Source organism: Natrix helvetica, assembly GCF_964273705.1.
Source record: "Natrix helvetica genome assembly, chromosome: 2".
Lineage (NCBI taxonomy): Eukaryota > Metazoa > Chordata > Lepidosauria > Squamata > Natricidae > Natrix > Natrix helvetica.
In genome coordinates this window covers 198,454,653-198,482,582 of record NC_138552.1, presented here as the reverse complement: position 1 = coordinate 198,482,582, position 27,930 = coordinate 198,454,653, and the positions used below count along the sequence as shown (strand labels likewise).

The 27,930-nt window shown below is 43.4% G+C and overlaps 2 protein-coding genes across 2 annotated transcripts in view; one reads left to right on the top strand and one right to left on the bottom strand.

Moving 5' to 3' along the window:
• Window positions 1-211: 211 nt before the first annotated feature.
• On the bottom strand, window positions 212-7,512 carry RPS12 (ribosomal protein S12). The gene is made up of 6 exons (XM_081944268.1): window positions 7,412-7,512; window positions 7,180-7,224; window positions 5,071-5,187; window positions 2,148-2,250; window positions 1,783-1,884; window positions 212-300 (listed from the first exon to the last, which is right to left on the bottom strand). Exons 2-6 carry the CDS (start codon window positions 7,191-7,193, stop codon window positions 238-240), a joined length of 399 nt encoding a protein of 132 aa, XP_081800394.1. The 5' UTR covers window positions 7,194-7,224; window positions 7,412-7,512; the 3' UTR covers window positions 212-237.
• Window positions 7,513-12,168: 4,656 nt separating this feature from the next.
• Window positions 12,169-27,930, top strand: part of SLC18B1 (solute carrier family 18 member B1) — a 35,976-nt gene continuing 20,214 nt past the window's right edge. The window contains exons 1-6 of the mRNA XM_081942342.1: window positions 12,169-12,397; window positions 14,110-14,249; window positions 16,577-16,672; window positions 23,773-23,846; window positions 24,283-24,430; window positions 27,346-27,502. Of these exons, the coding sequence (XP_081798468.1) occupies window positions 12,352-12,397; window positions 14,110-14,249; window positions 16,577-16,672; window positions 23,773-23,846; window positions 24,283-24,430; window positions 27,346-27,502 (661 nt within the window). The 5' untranslated portion in view covers window positions 12,169-12,351. The remainder of the gene's footprint in view (window positions 12,398-14,109; window positions 14,250-16,576; window positions 16,673-23,772; window positions 23,847-24,282; window positions 24,431-27,345; window positions 27,503-27,930) is intronic.

Below are 27,930 nucleotides of genomic sequence, written 5' to 3'. Positions count from 1 at the left end.
AAGCAAGGTCTACCTGTATTTCAAAAAACTTTTGACTTGTAAGGCAATTGTAGATCGCCATGTGACTATATAGTTGTATCACTGATTCAATTTTATATTTCATTGTACCATGTGTTTTTTCTTCATTGTTCATCGCTCAGTCTTTGTAGGTCTGTCATAAACTTATATAAATAATTGAAAGGCTCATCATAAACCAGCAAAATACAAATACTGTCAGCTCAAATGTATTTTATTTGTTCATTTCTTGCACTTGAAGTATTCTTCAATGACATCTTTGGCCTGAGATTCTTTGCCATAGTCCTGCAACAAAACAGTATGTTAGTATTCCAGTAAATTATTGATTTAAACAATTACATAATGTCCCTAGTAGTATTTAGTGATCTATTATAATTGCAGAATCAAGAAAAAAAGGCAATTTAGGTTAACAGTTGTTAACCATATTCTTTAGGGCAGTGTTTCTCAATCTTGGCAACTTGAAGATGTCTGGACTTCAACTCCCAGAATTCCCCAGCCAGCTGTTTGACTGCTACGAACAGTCCGGACATCTTCAAGTTGCCAAGGTTGAGAAACACTGCTTTAGGATAAAAGAAAAATCCTTCCATAAGATATCAATGTGGCCGTTGCTGGGACCTCAATGACTACAAAGTCTTCAAGGCTCGTGCTCTGGCATTATTATTGCCAGCAATGATCTTCTGCAGAACATTTGTAAGTTAAGCAGATTTTGTCTTACTGGCAACTCCTTGGCGTACTAAGCAACTGTGGTAATTTAGAAGAATTGCAATGGCAATAGAACATTAGAAAACTGTCCCTTATTTCTCTGCCACACTTGTTGTCTTGTTATATAGACTAACATTTCCTAAAAAAGCGATTTTCCATTTTTCCCCTACTATTTATGAGCAACAGAACAACTTCTATGTGGCAGAAATAAAAGTAGCCTTCAACTTATGACCGCAATTGAGTTAGGAATTAGTTTTAGGAACTAGCACTCATTAATTGGGGCACCGTGTGACTGTGCTTGATTTTACACTTTTTTTGGTCATGGTCGTTAAAATGAACCTATTCAATGGGTGCTTTTTTGCCAGAAACTGGCAAAAAATACCCAATTACAGTCCTATGACAGTCCTATTAAAGCTGTTTGACTGCTACGAACAGCTTTAAATGTAAGCTGCTTGTCACATGCCCAAAATTCAATCACATTGTTCAATCACCAATCACGGCTGGTGACCCCCAGGGGGAGAGCCTTCTCTGTGGGAGCGCCTTCCCTCTGGAATGAGCTGCCCCCGGAGCTCCGCATAATCCCTGACCTCCGGTCCTTCCGACGCGCCCTAAAAAGTTGGCTTTTCCAGCAAGCCGGCCTGGCCTGTTAATGTTAATTTTAATTTATTTTAAATGTACTGTTTCTTTTTTTTTAAAAAAAAAATCGGTTTGGTCTTTTTAGAATTGGGTTTAATCTTTTTTTTAACTTTTGTGATGTGTGTTTTTAATGTTGTACGCCGCCCTGAGTCCTTTGGAGAAGGGCGGCATATAAATCCAAATAAACCTAAACCACATGACCGATGGGATGTAACTGGTTGCCAGAACTCTGGAACTGAATCCTAAATACCTTTGGGGAGGTCCATAACTTTGAGCAGTCACTAAATGACCAGTCATTAAGCAAGAACTACCTGTACTTTAAGTGTAGTACTCAAAGGATATGTAGTACTTGCAATTTTAAGGAGCCCGTACAAGTATACAATTGAATAAACGCAAATCATCTAAAATAAAAAGAACATGTTATCTTACTTTAACTACCACACAACTGCAGCCCACAACTTTACGAGGTTTTCCTTCTCTGTCGATCTTGCAGAGACCTACCCACTCACCAAGCTTCTTGTTATCATCAACCTGTCAAGAGAGATTTGCATTTTGTTAGAAGTGCTAACAATACAGTGTAATAAAGACAGAATCAACAGCAGCTGTACACTCAGACCAAAAGGGTAACAATTTGTGGTTGTTTTCCTCACAATTCTCAGTAGAGGGAGCCAAGTTATCATCACGGTACAGCATTACTAACTTGTTTTAATCAAGAAATCCTAAACAGTTGCATACTTTTACTATAAACTACTTGATCGTCTCACATTACCAATTTTAAGTAAAAGAGGTGTTACCTTTATCAGATTGATTTGATGTTCAGCACAAAGAGCTTCAACCAGCTTTACATACATAGGTTCATCACAATTGGATGCAAGAACGCAAAGATGGGCTTGACGTCTAAAATGGAAAAATTATCAAATAAAATTGGTAAAATAATCTGTTTCCTTAACATAGCTGTTTGGATTATATTGTGATTTGTAAGGTGTAAAATATGAAGACTGGGGGGATTATACCCACAAAGTCCAAGTCATAATTTTCAATCATTTCTTAGTTGTGCTACAGAAATAGATTTGGGAAGGTGGTATAGAAAGATGAAAAGGAGCTTTAGTAGAGCTAAAATGTTTCTGTGAAGCTTTATATGTTTAATTCACAGAGAAATTTTTAATACTAAGTAACTGACTAAAAGTAATTATCTTAATGAAAATAATATCTTAATCAATGATAAAACCAGTTATCATTCATCTATTCCATTTTAAGTTATTTTTTTTAACAAAATCCATCCGTTTACCACTCAGAAGTGGGTAAATCTAGCATAACCATTTAGTCATTCAAAGAATGACCTTTAGGTTTATGCTGTTTCTGGCTTGTTAACTCACCAAATAAACTCCTATCTACAGGTTTGTCAGACTATCATTGTCACTCATAAAAAGAGTGAAGGGGTATCCGACTTTCATGAAGTCATCATTCAAACACTGTAGTTCTTATCTTTGAATCTAATATACCATTTGCTGCTCACCTGGCCACTTTCTAAAATTAGTATGACAGAACATCATCTTTGCCCTCTGGCTGAAATCTGAAACGCATCCCACAATTAAACTATACCAGCTCAGCCTACCCGGCTATTATCCCACCTTCCCAACTACATTTAATTAATTTATCTGATGGCCAGTTTTATCTTTCTATCATCACTTCCGTGTAGCCATCCAATGGACCTACTTTACCTCAACATCATCACATACTACTGGCTCTCCTTTCCCCTTTATCCCTCTCTGGATCAAGTCATGTGCTGTCTCTGTCCAGAGACCAAACATACGCTCTAGTTTAGTGCACATATAAAGCATGTGTGCTTTAATCCATGCACAGACTACTGAAAGTGACCAATGTATACATATAATGGGCCTGCAGAGCCTTAAAATAGTGTTACATGGTCCCAGAAAAAATGCATTTCATGCTAGGGCAGTGATGGCGAACCTTTTTTGGCTCGCGTGCCACAAGTGGGGGGAGCGCAGGAGGGTCGAGTGCAGGCGTGCCGCACCCATAATGCAACGCGCGACACCCCCAGTGCGCATGCACGCACAATGCGCGACACCCCCCCATTTTTACATGTTTTTTTTGCCCTCCCCAGGCTCCAGGGGCTTTATAGGAGCCTGGGGAGGGCGAAAAGAGCCTCCCCCAACCCCCCGGAGGCCCTCCGGAGACTTCAGGGACCGTCCGGAGGCTTCCCTGAAGCCTTCGGAGCGCTTAAAACCACCCTCCGAGCAAACCGGAAGTGACTTCCGGGTTGCTCGGAGGCTCGTTTTAAACGCTCCGAAGGCATCAGGGAAGCCTCGGAGGGTCCCTGAAGCCTTCGGAACGCTTAAAACGACCCTCCGAGCAACCCGGAAGTCACTTCCGGTTTGCTCGGAGGGTGGTTTTAAGCATTCCAAAGGCTTCAGGGACGGTCCCTGAAGCCTTGGGGGGGGGGGGGGGGCGGGGAGGCTCTTTTCGCCCTCCCCAGGCTCCTATAAAACCTCTGGAGCCTGGGGAAGGCGAAAAATAGCTTTTAAAAAGGTGAACTCAGCTGGCCAGCGCACGCATGCGCACTGGCCGCTGACAGAGCAGCGCCTCGCGTGCCCTGACAAATGGCTCCGCGTGCCACTTGTGGCATGCGTGCCATAGGTTCGCCATCACGGTGCTAGGGAAAATGCTGATGGGGTGTTATTATTGCAGCTTGTTACTGAACACAGTATTTTTCGGAGAGAAGTGACTAGAAAGCCTGGAAGATATAGCTTCTCTACATTACACACCCTCTTCAAGCACCATCCAAACTGGGCTCAAACAATTACACGTTTTTAGGATCCGGTATGTAATACAGGTAGTCCGACTAAGTTCACTTAGTTACCATTAATTTACAATGGGATTGACAAAAGTGACCTATGACCATTGCAACATCCCCATGATCATGTGATCACAATTTAAATGTTTGGAATCTGATTCACACTTGCAGTGCAGAACATGCTTGCAGTGTTCTGGGGTCATGTGATCACCTTCTGTGACCTGCTGACAAGCAAAATTAATGGGGAAGCCAGATTCACTTAACAACCATGTTACTAACTTAACATTATTGATGCACTTAACCGCAGCAAGAAATGTCATAAATTGGGACAACACTCACTTAACACATTTTTCACTTAGCAGAAATGTTGGGCTCAATTGTAGTCATAAGTTGAGAACTATCTGTACTGCTGGAGGAAGCAGTAACAGCAGCATGTTTTGTTCCCCTTTCCAATATAACTGCCAAAGATCCCTAAATTTCATTCTGGGGCATCTTTCAGGATATTTTGAAAGAAATGAAAACACAGCAAAGGAAAGGAAAGTAAGACCTTCACCAATTTGTCCCACACCAGGAATGCAAGATTGAACCCAACTGAAACTGAATTAAACTTGGAATTGATGTATCATAACATACTTTACACTAATCACTAACAACACATTTGGGTCAAACATGTCAGCAATTACCTTGCAGTGTAAGGAAGGAAATTTGCAATTTAAGTCCCACATTTAATTTCACCGCACAGTGATAACAGAACTATTGGCACAATATACTTTAACATTTAGAATATGTATGTCCTTAAATATCTTATGATTCCCCTAAAGTAGTATGCAAACATGAATCTCATACAAAACCAAATAGATTGCACAATCCCACCTTCATTTGGAGAAAGCCTAATCACTTACTTGTCCAAGGCTTTGGCAGCTTCACGAATTCCACGAGCTAATCCATCATGGATAAGTGCTGTTTTGAGCACTTCTTGAAGGGCGGTGTTGACATCCATTATGCCTCCAGCAGTTATGCTGTGTAACAAAGTATGAAAATAAGCAAGCTAACACATGTAACTTAGAAACTCCTTAAAATTTTGATTGCAATTCTAATGGTAACCTGAAGCACAAGGATGCAAAAGGTCTGAACAATGAAAAGGATGCAGAAGTTCAAAACAGATATGAATTATGAGTACAGAGGAAAATTGAAAGTTCTTAACAAGTTAGAAATTAGGGGAAAAATAATTTCATACTTTGGAGAAACATTAGTGATTTAGACAAGCGTCTGGACACAAAACACAGGTCTATGCCACTTCTAGCCATCAGAACACAAAACTAAGCCTGTAAAATATGCATTCCAACAAGCAGGTAGCTAGTGAATATATGTAAAAAAACCATCACCTGACGTAGGACGGTGCTGAAGTAAAAGGCACAAAAGTTTAATAAAAAACCTATTGTGTCCTTTTTTTTTGAGAGCCAGTTTGGTTCACCTGTTAAGGTATAAGCCTAGAAACAGAAGACTGTGTTGCAGTTCTGCCTTGGGCATGAACAACCAGGTAGGTGACTTGGGCCAGAACGACTGTACTTAGCCCATCTCACCTCATAGGTTGTTGTGGGGAAAATAGAGCATTGGTATGTTCATCACTCTGAGCTGCATATGTTAAAAAAATGGTAGGATAAAACTCTAAAAAAACCAAACAGACTGGCATTTCAAAGCAAAGTAGAAGAAACTGATTTAATTACTTGAAACTATGCTATTTTTTCCCTCAATGCTGCTCTGAATTTGGCAGCGGTTACTGAAAATCTTTCCTATACAGTGTTTATTTCACCTTAATGATACATAACCCCTCCTGCCCAACTCTATAGAAAAGTGATGAAAACGTTTCCATCAATGCCTCAAGATTTTAGGTGTTCAAGGCAGAATTTAAATAACTCACCCCATCTCTGCGTAAAAACCATCTGAAGCCACTTTATTATTTTATTTTGCTCACTAGCGATAAAATCTCACATCCAGTTTTTAACCTCACAGCAAATAAAATCAATTCTGCCACAATTATTAATAGTTGCAGGAACACTGCATAGATAGATCATGTAAATATAAATATATGTACATGATAAATTTATGAATATGTTTGTACCATTTATATAAATATAAATGTATAGAGATAACCTTTATCATTATAACCTTTATGATAATAACCTTTATTATCACTCTCTCCTGTGAACACACTGGCACACATTATAACATGAAATGGCTGAATATTTATTTATTGGAACTTGTCAAACAAAAAATGAGAATAAAAGAATAAAAATACAATGACAGGGAGAATAGGCATGTTAGGAGTTTAGCAAACTCCATAAGTGCACTAACTCCTATTTAGCAAAATAGGAGCTCGTGCACTTATGAACGCCCCCCATCTAACTGACCAAAGTATGAAGTCAATTTGTGACTGAAACTGTGAAAATTTGTAGTTGAGACAACTGAATCAGGTAGGGGATTCCGGACTTTGACAACTGTTACAGAAATCATATTTTTGACAATCAGGTTGGTGTGTATACTCTGACTCCTGAATGCGAAATAACATAGCTAAGTAGTACAATGGACTTGCAGAACCATGTAACATGTTCACGCTGATGTAATGGGAGTGGGTGCTTGTTAATACGATGATTGGGTTAGGGATATTTTTTGTTTTTTGTCTTCACTGTGAGTTGTATTGTGGTGGTGGGGGGGGTGCACTTTCAAATATATATATATACATATATATATTTATATATATACCATACATACACACACACACATATTCTGCGATTACAGAATTCGCTGACGAGCAAAAATCAGAAGAGAATATTATTTTAATAACTCTTGGAGGGGGGAGCACTAGGCCCCACCACGTGGAGCAAAGCAAGCAAGGAAGCGGACAGTACCCAGCGCTCTATGCATATGCCGAGGACAAGGAAGCACGCGCCCGGCCCTCCCAGTGGCCTCGTGGACCCCGTTCTAAGCATCTCCGCCTCGCGCACACTTACCCTTCCTCGGTCATGGCTGGTGGTAAATGCTCCCACCCGGAGTTCCTGAGAACAAGACAAAAATCCCCGTTAAACCTTGGGAACCACGCACTCCCCTGTGGCTTCTCCTCCCGCCTTTTCCCCCCCTCTCCCCCCCCCGTCCCGCAGAGAGAAAAGAAACGAATAACCTTTAAAAAAAAAAAAACTAAACTAAACTATACTACACTACAGGCCTAGCAAGGCGCGCGCTCACCTTACAAATTCCACGAGTCGCCGATGAAAAGGAAGAGGTGGAGCCTCCGGGCTCCTATTTAAACCCCCGCAAGGACCCAAGCCCCGTTTCTGAAAATAGGTGTCTGGTTCTATTGCCTGTTTTGTGGCACACGAACGGGAAAGGTTGGAGGGGCGGGAACTTGTAGGGATTTCAAAGGTTAAACAGAACTACTAGGCGCCATCCTACATAGAAGAGGAAGGTCGCCTATTCGGGCGGCGGGAATCTGTGAAGCCATGAGAGCTTTGCCAATTAGGTGTCTATGCTAAGTGCCGGAAGTATATCCCTCCGGCCAGCACAGCACCAGATAGGCGCGAGGGAGGCTTCTTTTCAGGAGTTTTGATTGGACGATAGAAGCAGTGGATGAGTGTAAAGGAAATGGGTACTTGCTTAATGTATAAATCAGGGGTGTCCAAACTTGAGAATTTTAAGACTTAAAGTTCCCAAGTTTGGACACCCCTGGTATAAATTATCAAGGACAAGGTACATTTCTGTTACTTTGGATCGGGGTTGGTTTGTTTTTTTGGAAAATGAACTTTTTGTTTGACTTGCCTTATTAAAGATCGCCGTAAAAAAACACGTGCAACTGAATTGTCTTTCTGACGTGTTTCTCTTTCACCCCTCTCACCTCATATGGGGACTAGCCAATAGGTGCATGGTGCTTGGAGGTAAATAAAACCAAATCGTCACGCAGGTCAACATCTAATAGCTGTCAAATTTTATTTTAATATTCTTATACTTCTATTTTTAAAAATACATTTGATTTTTTTAAAAAAATCACGTTACTCGGTAATAGATAATTTTGTTGCCCTACCATTCCTAATTCTAAACTAGTTGTTGAAATTAGTAAATGTGCTGTACTCCTTGAATTACTACTGAGTGCGACACAGAACACACTCTTCTAACAAAATTTTAGAATAAATTAAACTAAGCAAAGTGTTTGGTATATGTTCCTCGTTCACAGAATGTTGCTGGAACTCCGTACGATGTCCTGGATTTAAAATCTCAGGATTTTCGCTCTGATTTTTCCCAGGAAAAATACGGTACCTCTCAAGTGGAAGACAATACTTTTTGATACCTAACACCTGGAGGCGCTCTTCTTTGCATGGTAGCAACCTGCAAAGTTTGCTATCATGCAAAAAGGCTGCAAACCAGTTGCAGCAAATTGTGAAACTTTACGTGAAGTTGTTATGTTTCGACTTTTGCTAGGAGGCACGACTGAATATGTAAACATAAACATGTAAAGTTTCAATAAAAGGTTTATGAGGAAGTAATAATTTGGAACTCAATGGAGAACTCATTCAGTGTAATATGGTAATGGAAGTAGTAGAGCCCTATGCATCCTATTTCAAAAGTTGCCCTACCAAAGCAAAAAAAAAAAAAGTGTTATTTTCTAAGGCTATTCCTGTGCAAATCCACTTGGGTAAAATTTAGATAGATTTACCATTTCTATAGGGATTGTGGATTATTCATTGCATTTAGTGGAATTTGTATAAAATATTGGCTAAAAATGCATTTAGTTTATTTCTGAGCATCACACATAAACATCACACAACATTAAAGCAGAAAACCTGCAGTGCAGTTTTGGAAAAAAGCTCAAATGTGTAACATTTTAAAAAGTAAAGGAGTCAAAATTTTAGCATCACTTCTGAAGCTGAGGGCATTTTTACTAACGTTGATTTCCTGAATTTCAAAATAACACATACATTTTTTTTCATCCAGAGGGTGCTCATTTACAGAAGACTGACAGACTTTAACAGCAGAGAGATAAATATTCACAAGTTAAAGATACAATCATTCTAAATATTTTAGTAAGTTTTAACCAACTTTAGCTTCAGTTTTGCAGAGTGCAGTGAAAGTAGACAAAGGTGGGTTGAATACTACACGGAGAGAGATTTTGGTTGGGTGTACCTTTGGCTAGAAAGAACCAGAATTTCTCCTCAACATCGGAAGTAGTGAAAGAGGAAATAAAAAAGAAGTAGTAGTAGTATCTTTGGCTTTGTCTGGAAGTTAGCAGCTTTGGTAAGAAGTTTTATTTTTTGTTTGTTTGTTTCTTGTCAACCTGCTGTGACCTACCAAGTACTGCGCCATTGGAACAAACTGGAGCCATCTATCATGGAACGAATGGAACTACTGCAAAACAGTGCCTCAAATTCTGTAACACTCTTACATTGTTCAGAAGGATATTATCTCAAAATACCATGGTATTAAAATACCAGTGTAACAGGATTACAAGTGGAACACTACTATCTTCCAGGTCCTGACACACACAATTCATCATCCAGAACAATCCATTTTCATTCCATGACCAGGCCTGAGGGAACCCTGACTGAAAAGGATCTAGAGACAATTCGCTTCTGTTAGGGCACTTTGAAGATCACTTCTCAGTCCCCAAAGGGAAGGTTAGTGACTGATTGATAATTATTTATTGTTGAACATAGGGTAATGGAAATGATTTGAAGATAGAAATATATGCATATTTTCACAGAGCAAATTTTGTTTAAAACCTATTTAGACTCTTCTCAGGTTTATGATTTGTGAGACCGTTATGATTATTCTAGGCACCTTGTTTTCCATTGTTGGAAGAAATGTCCATCTGGGTTCAGTTCCAAGTGGGAAGAAAGACACTGGAAACATGGAGGCTGCTTGGAAAGATGGTTTAATGGTAGACAGGATCACATGGTTTGAGATCCTGGGCAAAAAGGGAAGAGATGCTGAAAGTATCTAGGTTTCTCTTTGGGCTTTTGAATTTGATTGTATTCTGATTGGTTGTCAATCTCCCATGGGGCGATGCAGGGGTAACTTTGCAGGTTTGTCTGTGTTCCAAGCTTGGTTGAGCCTTGCTGGGTGATGTAATCTTCCCAGGTGCCATGTGGTGAGTTCTGTTGCTAGATGGGTAGAGGGCTAATCCTACCTTTGTTGGATCTTGGGTGAGGGCGTTTGCCTATGGACCTAGCTATCTCTTACGTGTGGACATCTGCTGTGGGCTATTGAGGAGGGTGCGGGCTATTAAGAGTGAGTCTGCTTCCTACCTAAAAAATCATGTTTCTCCATTTCTCATCTAGGGAAATATAATATTCTGCCTTTTTAACATTTTATAGAATAATTCATTTTTCTAGGAGAGGGGTGGGTGCTAACTTGCTACACCATATGAAGATAACATGAAATGTCCCAATGGTACATTGGTTAAAGTACAGAACTGATGCTGGAGGATCCTCTCAGCTCTTATCTATCCTACAGGATCATTCTGGGAAAAATGGAGGTAGCAGCACTATTTATGACAGGGCTGTCAAATTCGCAGGCTGGATGCGTCGCACGCTGGCCACACCCATGCCCGGTTTAGTGAAGAGGGGGAAAAGTCACAACACATCACATAAGACGCTGTGACGCCAGGAGTTTGATCTAGGACATCTTGTGCTCCTACAGGAAAATCAGGATTTGAATCTAATAAATCAACATATTTGCTGGATATACATGATTCTCTGAAACACAAATTAGCAAATCACATTTAATCTATTATGCAAACTCAAACCCATGTGGTCAGTTAATATTGTGCTGTTTACTATAGGAACCAAGAAGATTGGTTATTTTCAATAAGTCATAATTGTTAACCAGGCATAAGCCTGTCTGGCAAACATAGCCAACATTTGGGCTGGTACATTGAACTGAAAGTGGCTAGTTTAGTTTCTGACTTAAAACATTAAATGAGCATGTTGAGGCTAGTAAAACAGGCTTTATGACTTCAATCAGTTGTAATTTATTAACTACATTTAGATAAATAAGCCATAAATTCACATACATGAATGCATCTATTAAAATGAATGGCAGAAAATGCCCATTAAAATGCAAGGCCCCCACCAAAACACCTTGAGCAATCATAATTTACTCTAAAAAGCATTTGGAAGAATTTAGATAACTTTTTTTTCCACAAAGTTTTTTTTATTTTTCGTTTTCATAACATATAATTGTATGCATACTATTACATAGCCAACATCGTATTCTATTATTAAATGTTTATATCAATTCATCTTACCATCAACTCCCCAAAAGAAAAAGTAAAAAAAAAACCCAGTTATTGGTTCTTCTGCTCTCCATACACTATATTTGTGCATTCACTTTCTTCTCCCTCTCTCATCCCCCTCCCTACCACCTTTCTTCTCTCTGTCCTCCTTCCCTTCTCTACTTCCCCTTCCTCTCTCCTACTCCTCTCTCCCCTTTCCACTCATTTCTCTCCTCCTCTTTAGATAAAGATTTAGATAACTTTAATATGCCATAAATTATGGCTTACTGACCACCGTGGCTTGAGTTCAACACATTAACATAAACCATATTACAGTACAGTGTAAATATATAAAACTAAGTGCATTTCCAAATGACCCCTAGAATACAATTAAGGTTCGGATATTCCATATGTTTCTTTCTCATTTACTTAACCTTTTGGTTGATATCAACAAGCAAAACAGAACCACTTAATACTTGGACGGGAGATCAAGGGATTTTTAAGGCAAACTGGGAAGTAAAGAAAAAAAAGGGGGGGGGAATTAAAATCCGGAAGAAAGCAATACCGGCTGTTATAAATAAGACGGCAGAGAAGAGCATAAGTCGACCTTTTATCCTTAATTTCAAAAGGGCGCTGAAGCGTGCCTGGGACGTCGCCATAGTAATAAATCTGGCTTGCTGACAGGTGAGTATGAGATAATTTCCGATCTCAGCGGCTAATTTAAAAGGAGGGATCCCAGCCTTGGGTAGATTTCGGCTTCCGGCTGAGTCGGAATCGCTTGGTCCAGACGCTTAGGAAGTTCCTGACCGCGGCGGCTGAACTTTATCGACTCTGTGAGGGTGGAGTCGACCGCGAGGAGACAGGCAAGGGGGCTCAGGCTCCGCTCCTTTCCAAGCCGCTTTACAGCAGGAGCTCCGCGGCTATGGAAAGCTACCAAGCGATGGATCCCGCGGATGGCGAGAGTCCAGGTGAGGGGGGGGGGGTATTGTCGGCATTCCTGGGGTAGTTTTCTCCCCTCCCCGCAATGCTCTCATCGGAGGAATGTCAGTCCGGAATTACAAACAGCCCTGTGCTCTCCACATGTTTGATCGTATGTAAGGCTAGAGGATTTTAACCGCTCTATCCTTCGAAAGAGGTTATGCAATGGTATTGATTCCTGGTGAGGGCCTAGGTTTTCTTGCCAAGTCCGCTACTTTCCTTGGCAAGGCTTACCCATTTTCTTGGCGGGACAAGGTTTCATTGCCTCCTTCCCAGGACTGACAAAGTGACTGGACCAAGGTCAACCAGCTGGCTTTGTGCAGAAGGCAGGGCTAGTATTCACTGTGTTCTGGTTTTCTAAGTTAGTGCCTTAACCACTACATCAAACTGGCATACTTGCAAAAATTAGCCTTGTAAACTGCATTTTTGAAGGTCATGTCTACTACCTAGGGGTGCTTGAGGTTTGTTTGTTTTTTTAACAAACTGGGAAAGTGTTCCTTGAGGTCCTGCCTCAGACACAAAATCTTAGGAAGAAAGCAAAGGCTAACCACTTCCAAAGATTTCTTCCAAATGCTTAAAAAAATATCTACAGATACTACAATAGTCCAGGCAGTTGCCAGGTGTTGAGACTAACTTGAAGACATTAAAAACAATATTGTATATGACAGCTTGGTTCAGAGGTTAAAGGAATTGGGTTAGAATCTGGGACACTTCCATGAAGGAATTTAGATAGATCCTTCTCCCCCCTCTCTCTCATTAGATTACATATAGGTTAGATTACATGTAGATTAAATATGTATGTATATATAAATAAATACAGAGAAAGTAAAGAAAGATGAGTATGAAAATATAATGAAAACCATTAAGTGATTAGTCCTGCCTTAGGCTGAAACCAGTTAAGTTACTTTGAATTAGTCACTTTCAGTGTTAGGAAAGAGGAAAATGCAAATCACTTCTGAAAAGTGTTGTAAAGAAACCTGCAGGGACCTGTCCATTAATTCACTAGCAGTCAAGAGGGACACAAAGACACTTAAGATCGATATTACATTATAACTTGATCTGAATAAAGAAGCACTGAGTTGCATTGTATATATGTAAAATAATAACTTAGAATATTAAATTAAAGATAAATATTATCTTGGTGATATTTTTCTTCTCTCATTGCTTAGTTCATACCTAGTATTTAGTCTGGAGCATTTCAAGACATAAATATTTTAGTTTCAAAAATCTGATACCAACAAAATCAGTCTTTCTCGATCAGTCTTTCTTCAACTGTTTGGATTGAATCTTCTCAAGTTTCCAGCTAGCATATGAATTCTAAAAGCTGCAACCCAATTTATTTGGAGGGCTCTGGATTAGGGGAGGCTAAAGTACAGTTGAATTCTCATATTCCTAATCCTACTGAAATACAGATTTTGAATATTAATCTCTGTATTTCTAAAACTTGCTCAAGAATGCACTATCTAGTGAGTGTGTTTTAGAAATCTGTTGTTCTTGTTTTCACTACAGCTTTATAACAGAACTGTAGTCATATGAATAGATTTGGGACAAGTTATGAAACAAGCATGCTCCTATTGAAATACAAGGTTCTGCATTTTTTTTTGGGGGGGGCTAGGTGATCGGTGTCAGAAACTTGTTTGTTTCTATTAGTTTTGAAGGCTGAGTTCCTTTTTCTATTCTAAGAGAGATTTTTGCTCCTCAGATAATGACAGATCGCAGGTTGCCAATGAGGAACCAAAGCGACTGAGCAGACAGCAGATATTTATCATGATGTCAGCAGCATCCCTCAATTTCAGTTCAATGGTTTGCTACTCGATTCTGGGACCATTTTTTCCAAAGGAGGTAAATGGGTGTATATGTTTAAAACAAAAGTCTGCAATAAGGTTCTTTAATGATGGCCTCTGTGATACAGCAGTGCATATAACAAAGATTCATTTGCTTTTGTATCAGTTCTTAGTTCACAAAATATAAAAACTCACATTTTGTAAACTTTTATTTGCTACAAAAAGTGTTTTGTCTCCCTCCTCAAATCTAGTACATATGTAGGAGCAACATAATAGTTACAACATTTTAAAAAGTTGGTGTAGTTTTGAATTAGTTTAAAATAATTATATCATTAGGTAGCTTTTTTCTTTGTCTATTTACTATTTTAAAAAACCAAATAAATATGTGCAAGTCTTCCAACATCTTGCCTCTTGGTTGGATTAGATTTCCACTGAGTTTAAGCAGTCTTTTAAAAGCAGTTTCTACAAAGTTGTATACTTGCATTCTTTGAGGACTGAGCACCATTGTGCTGCTTGGGTTTTAAAAGGGAATTCAGAACATTCACTTCGCATTCATACTCAGAAAATGCTTGCATAATCGTGGATATGTATTACAAATGATTACATCACCTCAATTTGCTGTAACAGTGTTCTTTTTGGTGTACGATTTACAATCACTCACACATTTGTATATATGTGCGATTTTTCTCAAATTGTTACCACTTGCTAAACATTCACCTAAGCTGACAAAAAATAATTATACAAATGACTGAACTCAGAGAGATGGGGTACCAAAAGCAGCAAAAAAATCATACTACTTTTCAATATTTGCCACCATTCCAATGCCACGGGCATTCATGCATTTATTTTTTGTCTTGTTGCTTTTTTTTTTTTTGCTTTTTAAAACCCTGTAGTCCAGTGGTGTCAAAGTTGCAATAACATGTTGTCATGCGACGTATTGCAACTTCTTCCCCCTTTGCTAAAACAGGGGCGGGCATGGCCAGTGTTTGATGCATCCATCCGGCAGGCTGCAAGTTTGACATGCCTGCTGTAGTCCCTTAATTCAGGGTAAAGCTGGGCCGACTGAGTGGAACTGGCATTTACAGGCCAGATGCCTTTCCTGATGCCATGTGGAGTTTGCAGCAGATATTTTTTCTTTGCGCTCTAAGAGAAAAACATCTGCCGCTATCTAGGATTGAACTCTTAACCTTGTGAGTAGAAGGTGAGCAGCTTTACCACTAGGCCAACATGCCACTTTTTCCTGTTCTTATTTTATACTTTTATACTTGCAATCATTTTTCACAATACTGTAAGACTTACAGCTAAAAGGGAGTGTATAAACGTAACCATATCACAAAAAATGCAAATTATAGGAAACAAATCAGGCAAAAGACATGTATATTATATACCGTATATACTTGAGTATAAGCCGACTCGAGTATAAGCCGAGACCCCTAATTTTACCCCAAAAAACTGGAAAAAGTTACTGACTCGAGTATAAGCCGAGGCTGGGAAATGCAGCAGCTCACGGTAAATTTCAAAAATAAAAATACAGGTAGATAACAATAAAATTGCTAAAAGGGTGTGTGTGTGTGTGAGTGAGACAAACAGACAGAGGAACAGAGAGAGGGAGAGAGAGAAGGAATCAGAGAGAGACTGACAGAGACGAATCAGAGACGTACTTTTAACTACCTGGCAGCGGCGTTTTGCCTTGGGGGGCTCAGAACATCCCAAGACTTCGGAGGGAAGTTTACAGCCCTCCCTCGGAACACTTCGGAGGGAAGCTTCTGCAAAGGCGAGTGACAACAAGTCTCCCAGGCTTTAATTTGCCGAGCTGTGTGCACGCGCCTGTTTTCCACGGCATGGAGCAGTGGCGAGATTCTGCGCGGCGAGCGATGATTCCAGGGGCCATCTGGGAAGATGAGGAACGCGAGGGGGGACCCTGCCCCCCCCCACTGATGGCCCCCGGAATCATCGCTCGCCACCCAGAATCTCACCGCTGCTCCACGCCGTGGAAAACAGGCGCGTGCGTACAGCTCGGCAAATTACAGCCTGGGAGACTTGTCACTCGCCGGGGTTATGCAGAAGCTTCCCTCCGAAGCCCGAGAGGAGGGAGGGAAGCGGGCGCCCAGCACACAGAAGAGCCGCATTAAAATGTTTAAAGAGCCACATTTTTTTTTTTTTTGTTCACTGGAGTATAAGCCGAAGTGGATTTTTCAGCCCAAAAAGTGGGCTGAAAAATTCGGCTTATACTCAAGTATATACGGTAATAGTCAGAAGTGCTTTTCCTATGGTATAGTGGTAAGCCAATTTCCATTAGGCCATTTTGTAAAATTTGAGCTATGTAATTATTTTGTGCATTCTACAGGCTTTTCTTTTTTAAGTTTTTGTATTTGATTTTTTAAGGCAGAAAAGAAAGGAGTTAGTAGTACAATTGTTGGATTTATTTTTGGATGCTTTGCGTTATTCAACTTCCTGACATCGTTGATAATGGGAAAATATGTAAGTATCTTCAAAAATACCATGATGACTGCGAAAAAATATCACATAGCCTGATAAATAAAAAGTTCATTGCACCAGTGAAATAAATCATAATGTTCTAATGTTCTGAAAACAATGTGCCTGGGAAAAGTTAGTGTTCCAAGTGGTAGTGCATATTAACTGGGGCTGGGGAGAGCAAAAATGAGCAAAAAACAGACCGTTTTTCCCACGCCCCCATCCTCCAGAAGCACTCTATAAGCCTCCTAAAGGCTATGCATGCTCTTTTTTGACAAAAAATGGGCCCATTTTTGCAAAAATCGGGTCATTTTGGGGAGGTCTGCAGAGTGCAAAAACTTTTTTTTAATTTGCCTCTTCAAAATCTTGGTGCTTCTTATACTCCGAAAAATACAGTAATACCAATGGCATTCTGTTCAATCTCTTCCAGCAGATAAACAAATGCAAATCTGTAGCAAGCAAAATTTTCAATTCTCTCATTCTCTCATGCTCTCTTTTTCTCTCTCTCTCTCTCTCTTATCTAGTTTCTAGACCGCTCCAAATCTACCATCTTTGTGTAGAATATAACTCCACAATATATATTACAAATTACAACCAAAATTTTAAATTGAGAACAATATTTTATATTCTTATACAATCAGGAGTTATGACTAAAACATTTATGGTAAGAATAAAAACCAATCCATCAATTTGAAAGGCAGTCACAACAGCCTAGTCCCCATTCATTAGGCTTAGCGTAGCCAAGTATACACTTTAAAAAAAACCTGGAAGGAAGAGATTGATCTCACATCAGAGGAAATATTATTCCAGACAGTGACTGAACACGTACTTTAAGATGACAATTCTAATTGGAATCACTTAGTGATTCCATCCTATTAGATCTTATATGAGCCGTGGTGGCGCAGTGGTTAGAGTGTAGTACTGCAGGTTCCTTCTGCTGACTGAAATTTGTCAGTTCAAATCTCACCAGACTGGGAGACAGGAAGCCACAGCAGAGGAGTGAAAGAGCCGCATGCAGCTCTGGAGCCACAGGTTGCTGACACCGGCTCTAGAAAGAGTGCAGAGAACAGCAACCAAAATGATAAGAGAGGGACTGGAGGCTAAAAGATACAATGAACCATTGCAAGTACTCGGAATGGCTCGTCTAGTGAAGAGAAGGACCAGGTGACACATGATAGCAGGGTTCCAATATTTGAGGGCTGCCACAGAGAGGAGGAGGTCAAGCTATTTTCCAAAGCACCTGAAGGCCAGACAAGGAATAATGGATGGAAACTGAACAAGGAGAGATTCAACCTGGTAATAAGGATAAATTTCAGTGAGAACAATCAACCAATGGAACATCTTGGCTTCAGAAGTTGTGGGAGCTTCATCACTGGAAGTTTTCAAGAAGAGATTGGACTGCCATCTGTCAGAAATGGTGTTGGGTCTCCTGCTTGGGTGGGACTAGATGACCTACAAGGTCCCTTCCAACTCTGTTAAATCTGTTCTGTTTTCAGCCATTTTGCTAAATTGAAAACCTTTATTCTATTTTTTACATAACATATTTTTTTCAGTGTCCTGATCATCTAAAGCAGGAGTGTCAAATTCGTGTTGTCAAGTGACATATCATGACTTTTCCACCTTTGCTAAAATGGGGGTGGGGGTGGCCAGCACATGATGCATCCAGCCCACGGGCTGTCAGTTTAACACCCCTGGTTTAAACTATGGCTTTTCAAACTTTTTAAAGCCACAGAACATGTTAGTTTAAAAAAAAAATCCTTGGAACCTTTAATTAAACAACAAAGCTATAGTGATAAAGCTGTAGGGGAGACGTGATAGCAGTGTTCCAATATCTCAGAGGTTGCCACAAAGAAGAGGGAGTCAAACTATTTTCCAAGGCACCTGAGAGTAGAACAAGAAGCAATGGGTGGAAACTAATCAAGGAGAGAAGCAACTTAGAACTGAGGATAAATTTCCTGACAGTTAGAACAATTAATCAGTGGAACAGCTTGCCTCCAGAAGTTGTGAATGCCCCAACACTGGAAGTCTTTAAGAAGATGTTGGATAGCCATTTGTCTGAAACGGTATAGGGTTTCCTGCCTAGGCAGGGGGTTGGACTAGAAGACCTCCAAGGTCCCTTCCAACTCTACTATTGTATTATTTTATTATTGATAGAAAATGGCCTGTGTTTCCGTTGTTATGCCTTGCAGAATGGCAGTCATTTTGTGAATAGGCACAATCCCTTTTGTAGTCATTTAATGAGCATATCTTCAACATAGAGGAGGAGCTTCCGGGGGGCAATGGCGGACCTTCCCAAAGCTCCGCGAACGATGGGGCTCTTTGGCAGGGGCAGCAGGCGTTTTCGGCCCCCGTTGGTCATTCTGGGGGCCTAGAATCATTAAATGGCAACCCTGGCTCTCGTTGTTAACAGCTGGGACCCTAGGGGGGGTCCAGATAGCCAGGAGGACGGAGGCGGAGGAGGAGGAGGACGGCGAAGAGGCGAGAATGCAGAGAACGCAGAGGCCGAGCCGCGGCAGCGAAATAACACCAAGAGCAGAAAGGAGGAGGTCCGTGTGGCTGCCAGGGCGGCGGGACAACGGGACAGCGGAGGAGCGATTCCGGGAGGAGAGCGAGTCGGTGAGGAGAACGTGTGGGAGGCGAGCTACATCCTGCTGTGCGGGGGCGGTGTTTGGATCCGACCGGCGGTGGCGACGGGGCGGCAGAAATGGCGCTGGAATATCGGGCACCTTATTTCTCATCTATCTCTCTGACCGCAGCCTGGCTAAGAGGCCAGTGGGGCCGGTGGGGCTGGAGAGAAGCTGTGGAGACTGTAGAAGAAAGCCAGGGGGTCGCCGGAGGTTCTGGGCGACCTCCAGAAGATCAATAGGCCGAGCAGCTGGCCTTGGCACCCCGCCTACCCCTCCCACCCCCCGCACCCCCGCTGAGGTGCGATCCCTGTATACTCTAAGAACTACCTAAGAACTACCTCTGGGCCTCTGGGCCTTAAGAACTACCTCTGGGCCTCGCTGGTGGACTGTAGATTACTGTGGATTGCGAGGTCTGCTTCCTCTCCCATCTTATCTGCCTGTCAAATACTCATTGCTCTATTTTACATCAAGTTACATCTTGGACCTGCTGCAAAGAAAAACCCTGCCACAGCCATAGTCATGGATTGATTAACATTTTTATCTATTCAAGGTCTGACATTCTTCGACTGCGAGGGTCCCCCCTCTCGCAGGCATGCCCCCTTGCCCTGGTGAGGACCCACCTCGATGAGGGGTTTATTAACCCAGAGAGGTGGAGGAAGCGGGGGATTAAGGGTTTTTTAGTAAAATGTTTTTTAAAGGTTTTAAGGGGTTCCAGGGAGCGGGGGAGGGTTACTTGGCCTTGGGGTATGGACATAGCCATGCCAACAGGTGGCGTCAGGACGGAGGGGAGCGGAGTGGGGGGGTGGGAGGAAACACCATTCCTACAAGGGGAATTCCAATTGCGACGGTCGTAGGGAGGGGCGGGCGCGAGGACACTAGAAGAACATACAGTCGGTTGGGAGACCGGGGCCGCTGGATACTCCCGGTCGCTTGTACCAACCCCCGCAGGCTAGGTGGACAGGATTGGCAGAGCCTGGGCCTTAGGCTGATGTTATGTAATGCGAGGTCCGTGATTAATAAGGCCCCCCTCATCAGTGACTTGATCACAGAGGGGGAGCCGGACCTCGCAGGAATAACGGAAACCTGGCTGGGCCCGGAGGGGGGGTTGCCCCTCAGGGAAATGTGCCCTCCAGGTTACCGTGTATTCCACCAGCCACGGGCCCAAGGTAGGGGTGGTGGGGTAGCGATAATCATCCGGGAAGATTTGGCACCGAGAGAATTCACTGTGTCGCAGATATCTGGTTGTGAGTCTCTGGGCGTGAAATGGGGCCCAGGGAGTCAGCTGGGCCTGTTGATAGTATACCTGGCTCCCCGCCATACATCAACGGCCCTGCCCGGGCTCCTCGAGCGGATCGCGGAGATGGCGGTTGAAACCCCCAAGCTATTAGTGATGGGGGATTTCAACCTGCCATCGACGGGAGAGGCATCCGGGGCAGCCCGGGAATTCATGGCTTCCATGACAGCCATGGATCTGACTCAAGTAGTTCAGGACCCCACGCACGAGGGAGGCCACATACTGGATCTTGTGTTTGTCTCCGACCAGTGGACGAGTGATCTGGGAAGAGGGAATTTAGTCATCACGCCCCTGTCATAGTCAGATCACTCACTTCTCCAGCTGGACTTCCCTGGCGCTGCTCCCCACCGCGGGGAGGCGGAACCAGACTATCCCAGATAGTTCCGCCCCAGGCGTCTGATGGAACCAGATAGCTTCCAGGCGGAGCTTGGGCCACCTCCTGCAGACCTGCCCCGCCCCCGGGCAGAGGACCTGGTAGCCGTGTGGAATAATGCGGCCGCCGGTGCCTTGGACCGGGTGGCGCCTTTGCGGCCTCTCCGACGGCCACGATCGACCCGGGCCCCCTGGTTTAACGGGGAGCTAAGGGCGATGAAACGCCTTAGGAGACGCCTAGAGAGCAAGTGGAGGTCCTCCCGCTCCGAATCCGACCGAGCACAGGTAAGAGCCTATGTAAGGACTTACCTTGTGGCAATAAGAGTGGCCAAACGTCAGTATTGTGCCACCCTTATAGCGTCCGCAGAGAACCGCCCTGCCGCCCTGTTTCGGGTGACCCGCTCCCTTTTGTCACAGGGGCAGCGGGACCCCCCATTGCTGGGCCGGGCAGAGGAATTTGGAGAGTTCCTGCAGGATAAAATCGATCAGATCCGAAGGGGATGGACCCACCTCAGTGCTCCAGTGGGGACGTCCGAGGCTAGTCTTGAGAGACCATGCTGGGAGGAGTTTGACCCTGTTGTCACCGAAGATTTGGACAGGTTGCGCGGGCGACTGCGAGCCACCACATGTTTATTGGACCCGTGTCCCTCCTGGTTGGTACTGGCCTCCTGGGAGGGCTCACGAGGCTGGCTACTGGGGCTGGTGAACGCTTCGCTGGGTGAGGGCCTTTTACCAACCGCCTTGAAAGAGGCGGTGGTGAGGCCCCTGCTCGAGAAGCCTTCTCTGGACCCAACGGAGCTAGCAAATTACCGTCCTGTCTCCAACCTTCCTTTCTTAGCGAAGGTTGTTGAGAGTGTGGTGGCTCAGCAGTTTCCGTGCCACCTGGAGGAAGCTGATTATCTAGACCTGCGCCAGTCCGGCTTCCGACCCGGTCATAGCACGGAGACAGCCTTGTTCGCGTTGGTGGATGATCTCTGGAGGGCAAAGGATGGGGGTTGTTCCTCCATCCTTGTCCTATTAGACCTCTCGGCGGCCTTCGATACCATCGACCATGGTATCCTATTGCGCCGTCTGGAGGGGTTGGGGGTCGGGGGCACCGTATTACGATGGTTCCGCTCCTACCTCTCTGGCCGGACACAATGTGTGTTGGCAGGAGAGGAGAGGTCGACCGCGAGGCCCCTTATCTGTGGGGTCCCACAGGGGTCGATCCTCTCGCCTCTCCTGTTCAACATATATATGAAGCCGCTGGGCGAGATCATCCGTGGTTTTGGGGTGGGATACCATCTGTACACTGATGACACTCAGCTGTACATTTCCACCCCAAACCACCCCAACGAGGCTGTTGAAGTGATGTCCCGGTGTCTGGAAGCCGTACGGGTCTGGATGGATGACAACAGGCTCAGGCTCAACCCCTCCAAAACAGAGTGGCTGTGGCTTCCGGCTTCCCGGTTCAACCAGCATATGCCATCGCTGGCCATCGGGGACGATCAATTAGCCCCGGTGGAAGGGGCACGCAATTTGGGCGTCCTCCTTGATGCCCGGCTGTCTATGGAAGATCACGTGGCAGCCGTGGCAAGGGGGGCGTTCCACCAGGTTTGCCTGGTGCGCCAATTGCGGCCCCTTTTGGACCGGGAGGCCTTGCGCACAGTCACTCACGCGCTGGTGACGTCTCGCCTGGACTACTGTAACGCTCTCTATATGGGGCTCCCCTTGAGGTGCACCCGGAGACTGCAGTTGGTCCAGAATGCAGCCGCGCGGGTAATTATGGGGAGATCGAGGTTCTCCCATATAACACCCATCCTGCGCGAGCTGCACTGGCTTCCTGTGGCCTACCGGGTGCGCTTCAAGGTGCTGGTTACCACCTTCAAAGCGCTCCATGGCACAGGGCCTAGTTACCTGCGGGATCGCGTCTTGCCCCATACATCCCTGCGACCCGTCCGCTCACACAGAGAGGGACTACTCCGGGTGCCGTCCTCCAGAGAGTGCCAGAGGGCGGCGCCCAGGAGTAGGGCCTTCTCTGTAGTGGGCCCCACCCTTTGGAATGACCTCCCCCCAGACATCAGGACAACAACCGACCTTCGCTCCTTCCGTATGAAGCTGAAAACCTACCTGTTTCGACTAGCTGACCTGGCATAATACTACAACCTCTCCAGCCCAGGGCATTTTTAATTTGTAATTTTAGTTTTAAGGGTTAATTTCACTGGGGTTTTAACTTTTTTAGGTATTGTAACTTATTTATTTATTTTTACCTCCTCTGTACGCTATATAATACTTTTGTACGTCGCCCCGAGTCCCTGTGGGGAGAGGGGGCGACTAATAAGTTCAAGTAATAAATAATAAATAAAATAAATAAATAAAAGTATTCAAATTCCCCACTAGCTCAAAATGTATGCCTGATAGTTTATTACTGTATCTTGCATTTTCTATGAAATTTCAAAATTTTCCCATGGTGCTTCAGCAATATCAGGACCAATTTATGCTGCGGTGAATTTAGAATTAGATTTATGGTATGCATTTAACATTTTTAAAAAATATTTTATGGGTCAGTCACTTTTTCTAGATCTTTTCAATAAACTTTGGTGATTATAAACATTATTACAATACTGATACTACAGTAGTTCATAAAGTATCATCATGTCATTAATGTATGAACTGTTAGTAATAGTAAAGAACAGTTAATTGCCCTAGTTTACTTCACTGTGTAAAACTAGGTTGAATTCTATGTTACAAATGTAGTTATGTCAATATATCATTTGTTTTTGAAATATAAGAAAGTTTCCAAAGCAATTTTTTTAAAAAAATATAATTTACAGCTTGTACAGATTGGAGCAAAATTTATGTTTATTGCTGGCATGTTCGTCTCGGGATGTGTCACGGTTCTCTTTGGGTGAGTATAGATATCTGTTTTATGCAGCATCTTTTCGTAAAAGCTTTACTGTGTTGCTGTGGCTATTTTATTTCAGCATATGTATCTACTTTCTTTTTTCTTTTATTAACCAGACTCAGTGATTTAAAGGATGGGTTATCTCTGGAGTTCATTGTTTTAATTCCTTTGAAAAATAGAAGTAGCTCCCCCCACCCCCATTCCTTTAGGCTGTAAGTCCCCGGGCAATTATCTTGACCCTGATAAATTTATCAGGATGAAATGTTTGTCAGTGCTTCTATGATTTGGAACATTGCTGAAAATACAAATTACTTCTATTTTATTCTGCAGTAGAACACTGCTAAACCAGTCAATATACTACAACTTTAACATCCATCTAAATAACATCTGGATTCTCTGCTTTAAGAGATAGAGTGATTCATTATATCTTTCTCTTTAGATTTTTGGACAAAGCACCTGATGGGCCAATATTCATAGGGCTGTGTTTTTTGGTCCGAGCAATGGATGCAATTGGTTTTGCTGCTGCAATGACAGCCTCATTTTCTATTCTCATAAATGCTTTCCCAAAAAATGTAGCTACAGTTATGGTATGTATGAAGCCAATCAAAACCATGTAACATGGGATGATTTTTGGGAAATCATCCTAGCTATGCTAGGAAACAGAGCCAGATGAATGGCTATTTAAGAGTAATACCCATGTTGTGTATATCTAATAACATTTATAATATAATGTATCCTTTGGTTGTATACTTTGGCAAAGAAGAGCAACTAAGATGATTAAGGGCCTGGAGATGAAAACATAGGAAGTATAGTTGTAGGAATTGGGTATGGCCAGTCTAGAGAAAAGAAGAACTAGGGATGACATGATAGCAGTATTCCAGTATTTGAGTGGGTGTCACAAAGAAGAGGGGATCAACTTATTTTCCAAAGCACCAGAGGGAATAAATGGAAACTAATCAAGGAGAGAAGCAACCTGGAATTAAGGAGAAACTTCATAACAATGAAGACAATTAACCAGTGGAACTCTTGCCTTCAGAAGTTGTAGGTGTTTCATCACTGGAGGTTTTAAGAAAAGACTAGATAGCCACCTATCAGAAATCGTATAGGGTCTCCTGCTTGAGCAAGGGGTTGGACTAGAAGACCTCCAAGTTCCCTTCCAGCTCTAATCTGATTGATTGATTGATTGGTTGGTTGGCTGGTTCTATGACTGTTATAAGAATGAGCATCTCTTTTCTAAAAAAAATATCTAAAAGCTCCACACCAGGGGTGTCAAATTTGTGTTGTCACAGCGGTATCGTGACTTTCCCCCCTTTCACTAAACTGGGTGTGTGGGTGTGTAGGTGCCATTAACAACCAATAACTCATCACATTTGGTAAAATACATTCTGAAATAAACCTCAGTAGGCCCCTTGGGCCACCCCCTCCACACCCAGTTCAAAATTTGTTTGATGTTGGAGTCCTTTGCAGAATGATGGGCATCATCACTGGACGAGACAGGCCCAGTCTCAAGGCAGTCAATATGAAAAACTGGTGTCTCGGAGGTAGGGTCTGTGAGTAGTTCGTTGGTGCTCTTGTTGACACCGGTCACTTCCAACCCCAGGGCTTCGAACCAGTCAAGCCCCAGGAGGCTCCACAGGTTTCTGCTGACCACCGTCACTAGGAGCTAGCCGCTGAAGTTGTTGAAGTTCACCCAGAAGGTGCCTTGGCCCACGATGGGGACTCGGTTCCCCTGGTAATCGTGAAGGCGGATGTCAGGGGTGCGTAGATGTTGTTTCTTCAGGCTAGGGATAGCCTGCTTCATGGTAGACCACAGCATGATGGTCAGTGATGACCCGGTGTCGATCGCCAACTCGCATGGAGAGCCCTCGATGAGGACTGTGACCTTCAGCTTCTTTGACTGCCTTGTGCAGGCTTGGCCGATTGAGGTGTGATGGGTGACTCTGTTGTCGCCCTCTGAGCGCTGTGGTGGTGGCCGCCATGCCCCTTGGTCAGGCCTCTGCTGGCTGTTAGGTCAGCTTCGTGGCTGCCAGGTCATCAGGGGGGAGCTTGCTTCGTCAAACCTTGGTGATGTGCCCCTTTCACTTGCAGCGCTGGCAGATAGCATCGCGGAGATGGCAAAATTATCTGTCATGGTCTCCTCCACAGATAGTGCAAGGCGGGAGACGCAGTTTGAATTTGTGCGGCAGCTGGGCACGGCTACTGCGCATGCAGCAGCTACCATCTTTTTCGCCTTCTGAGCTCTCGACCTCTGCAGCCTTGCGATGTGAGTGTGCGCTCTTCCGCACGTCCTGTGAAGCGCCCCGGCGCTGCAGGGTTTCTACAGACTTAGCAGCTGATTCTGATGCCCTGGCTTCGTCCAAGGCAATTTGCAGAGTGAGGTCAGATGTGGCAAGTAACCTCCTCTGTAGGTTAATGTCCTGCACGCCGCAAATTATGCGGTCCAGAATCAGCTCGTCCAAGTCTCTGAATTCGCAGTACGCTGCAGCCTTGTGAAGCGCCGCAACGTACTCATTTATCGACTCGCCCTCTTTCTGGTTCCAGATGTTAAACTCATGCCAGCAAACGTGCTTGGACGTCTTGGGGGCATAGTGGGTCCTCAGTGTCTGCTGGAGCACAAACCAGGCGACTGATTGCAGCGGTGTTGTCTCAGAGAGGTCTTTCGCCGTCTTGAACACTTCCTGGCCACAGTATCCAAGGAACATGTTCTTCTTGGAGCCTTCAGAAAGGCCCATGAGGTCATTGGACGCGAGGAAGCAGTCAAATCGTAGCATGTACGAGTCCCAGTGCTCAGTGACTGGGTCATACGGAGTCGATGAGGCGTGCATGGCCATTTTGTGTTCAGAGGGCGTTTGAGTTTGCCGCTCAAAAATGGCTGCTCGAAGCCACGCTGAGCTCCGAGCTAGATGTACTTGCTGGATTGCTATGCTCTTTTGGTTCGCCTAGTTGCCTTCCAATCCCATCCTTGTCACCAGTGTTAGATTGGGTAATGGATAGGCACACACAGGCTTAACGGTAACAACAGCTCTTTATTAAGTACAACAAGTGAGAACAATCCAGCGAAGGTTGAGTCTGACAGCAGCCCTTTTATAGGGAGCTGTCAGACCCTTCGACCAATAGGATTAAACCTCTGTTCCCGCTGGAACAGAGGACCTTGGTGGAAACCACTGTAGTTAGAGCAAGTATCTAACACAACCCACCACTGATCCTAACCCTAACTAAAACATAAGGCAGCTTACTTTACTTCACTGGGAAGGTTTTCAGTGATATGTCCTGAAAAGACACATAGAAGGCCGGTGAAGCCCTTGTTTTAAAATGGCACAGCAAGTCAGCGAAGCAGGATGCCATTTTATTTTGCATGCTGTTACATGCAAGAAGCCACATGTAGTCCATTCTTATAGCACTCTTGTTAATAAATGATAGTTATTCACCAAGCCTGTAGGTTTCTTCTGGTGCCAAAAGTCCATCCTTAATAACTGCACTGCTGTTTCTTCTTTCTTTTTAGGGCATTCTTGAAGTCTTCACCGGATTGGGATTAGTGTTGGGTCCTCCAATTGGTGGATTTTTGTACCAGAGTTTTGGCTATGAAGTCCCTTTCATTGCCCTTGGAAGTGTAATGCTGCTCATGGTGCCTCTGAATATGTTCATCATACCAAATTATAGTAGGTGGAGGTTTTATTGCCTTTCTTATTACCACTGGGGAAAGGAAAGGGAACATAAGGTTTGTGCTGTTTAATTCAATGAATGATGACTTTCTTTCCTTGATTGGGGGATTGTTGCTTTTTGTCATTGCGAGTACAGGTGGTCCTCAACGTTGGACCACAATTGAGCCCAAATATATATGTTGTTAAGCGAGAAATTTGTTAAGGGAGTTTTGCCCCAATTTACGACCTTTCTTTCCAATTTCCAATTTCTTAAGTGAGTCACTGCAGGTATTAAATTAATGATATGCTTGTTAAATGACTCTGCTTTCCCCATTTCACATGATCACAAAACGGGGTTACATTGTCCTGGGACACTGCAACCATCATAACCAGTTGCCAAGCCTCCAGATCTTGATCACGTGACCATGGGGATGCTGCAACGGTCA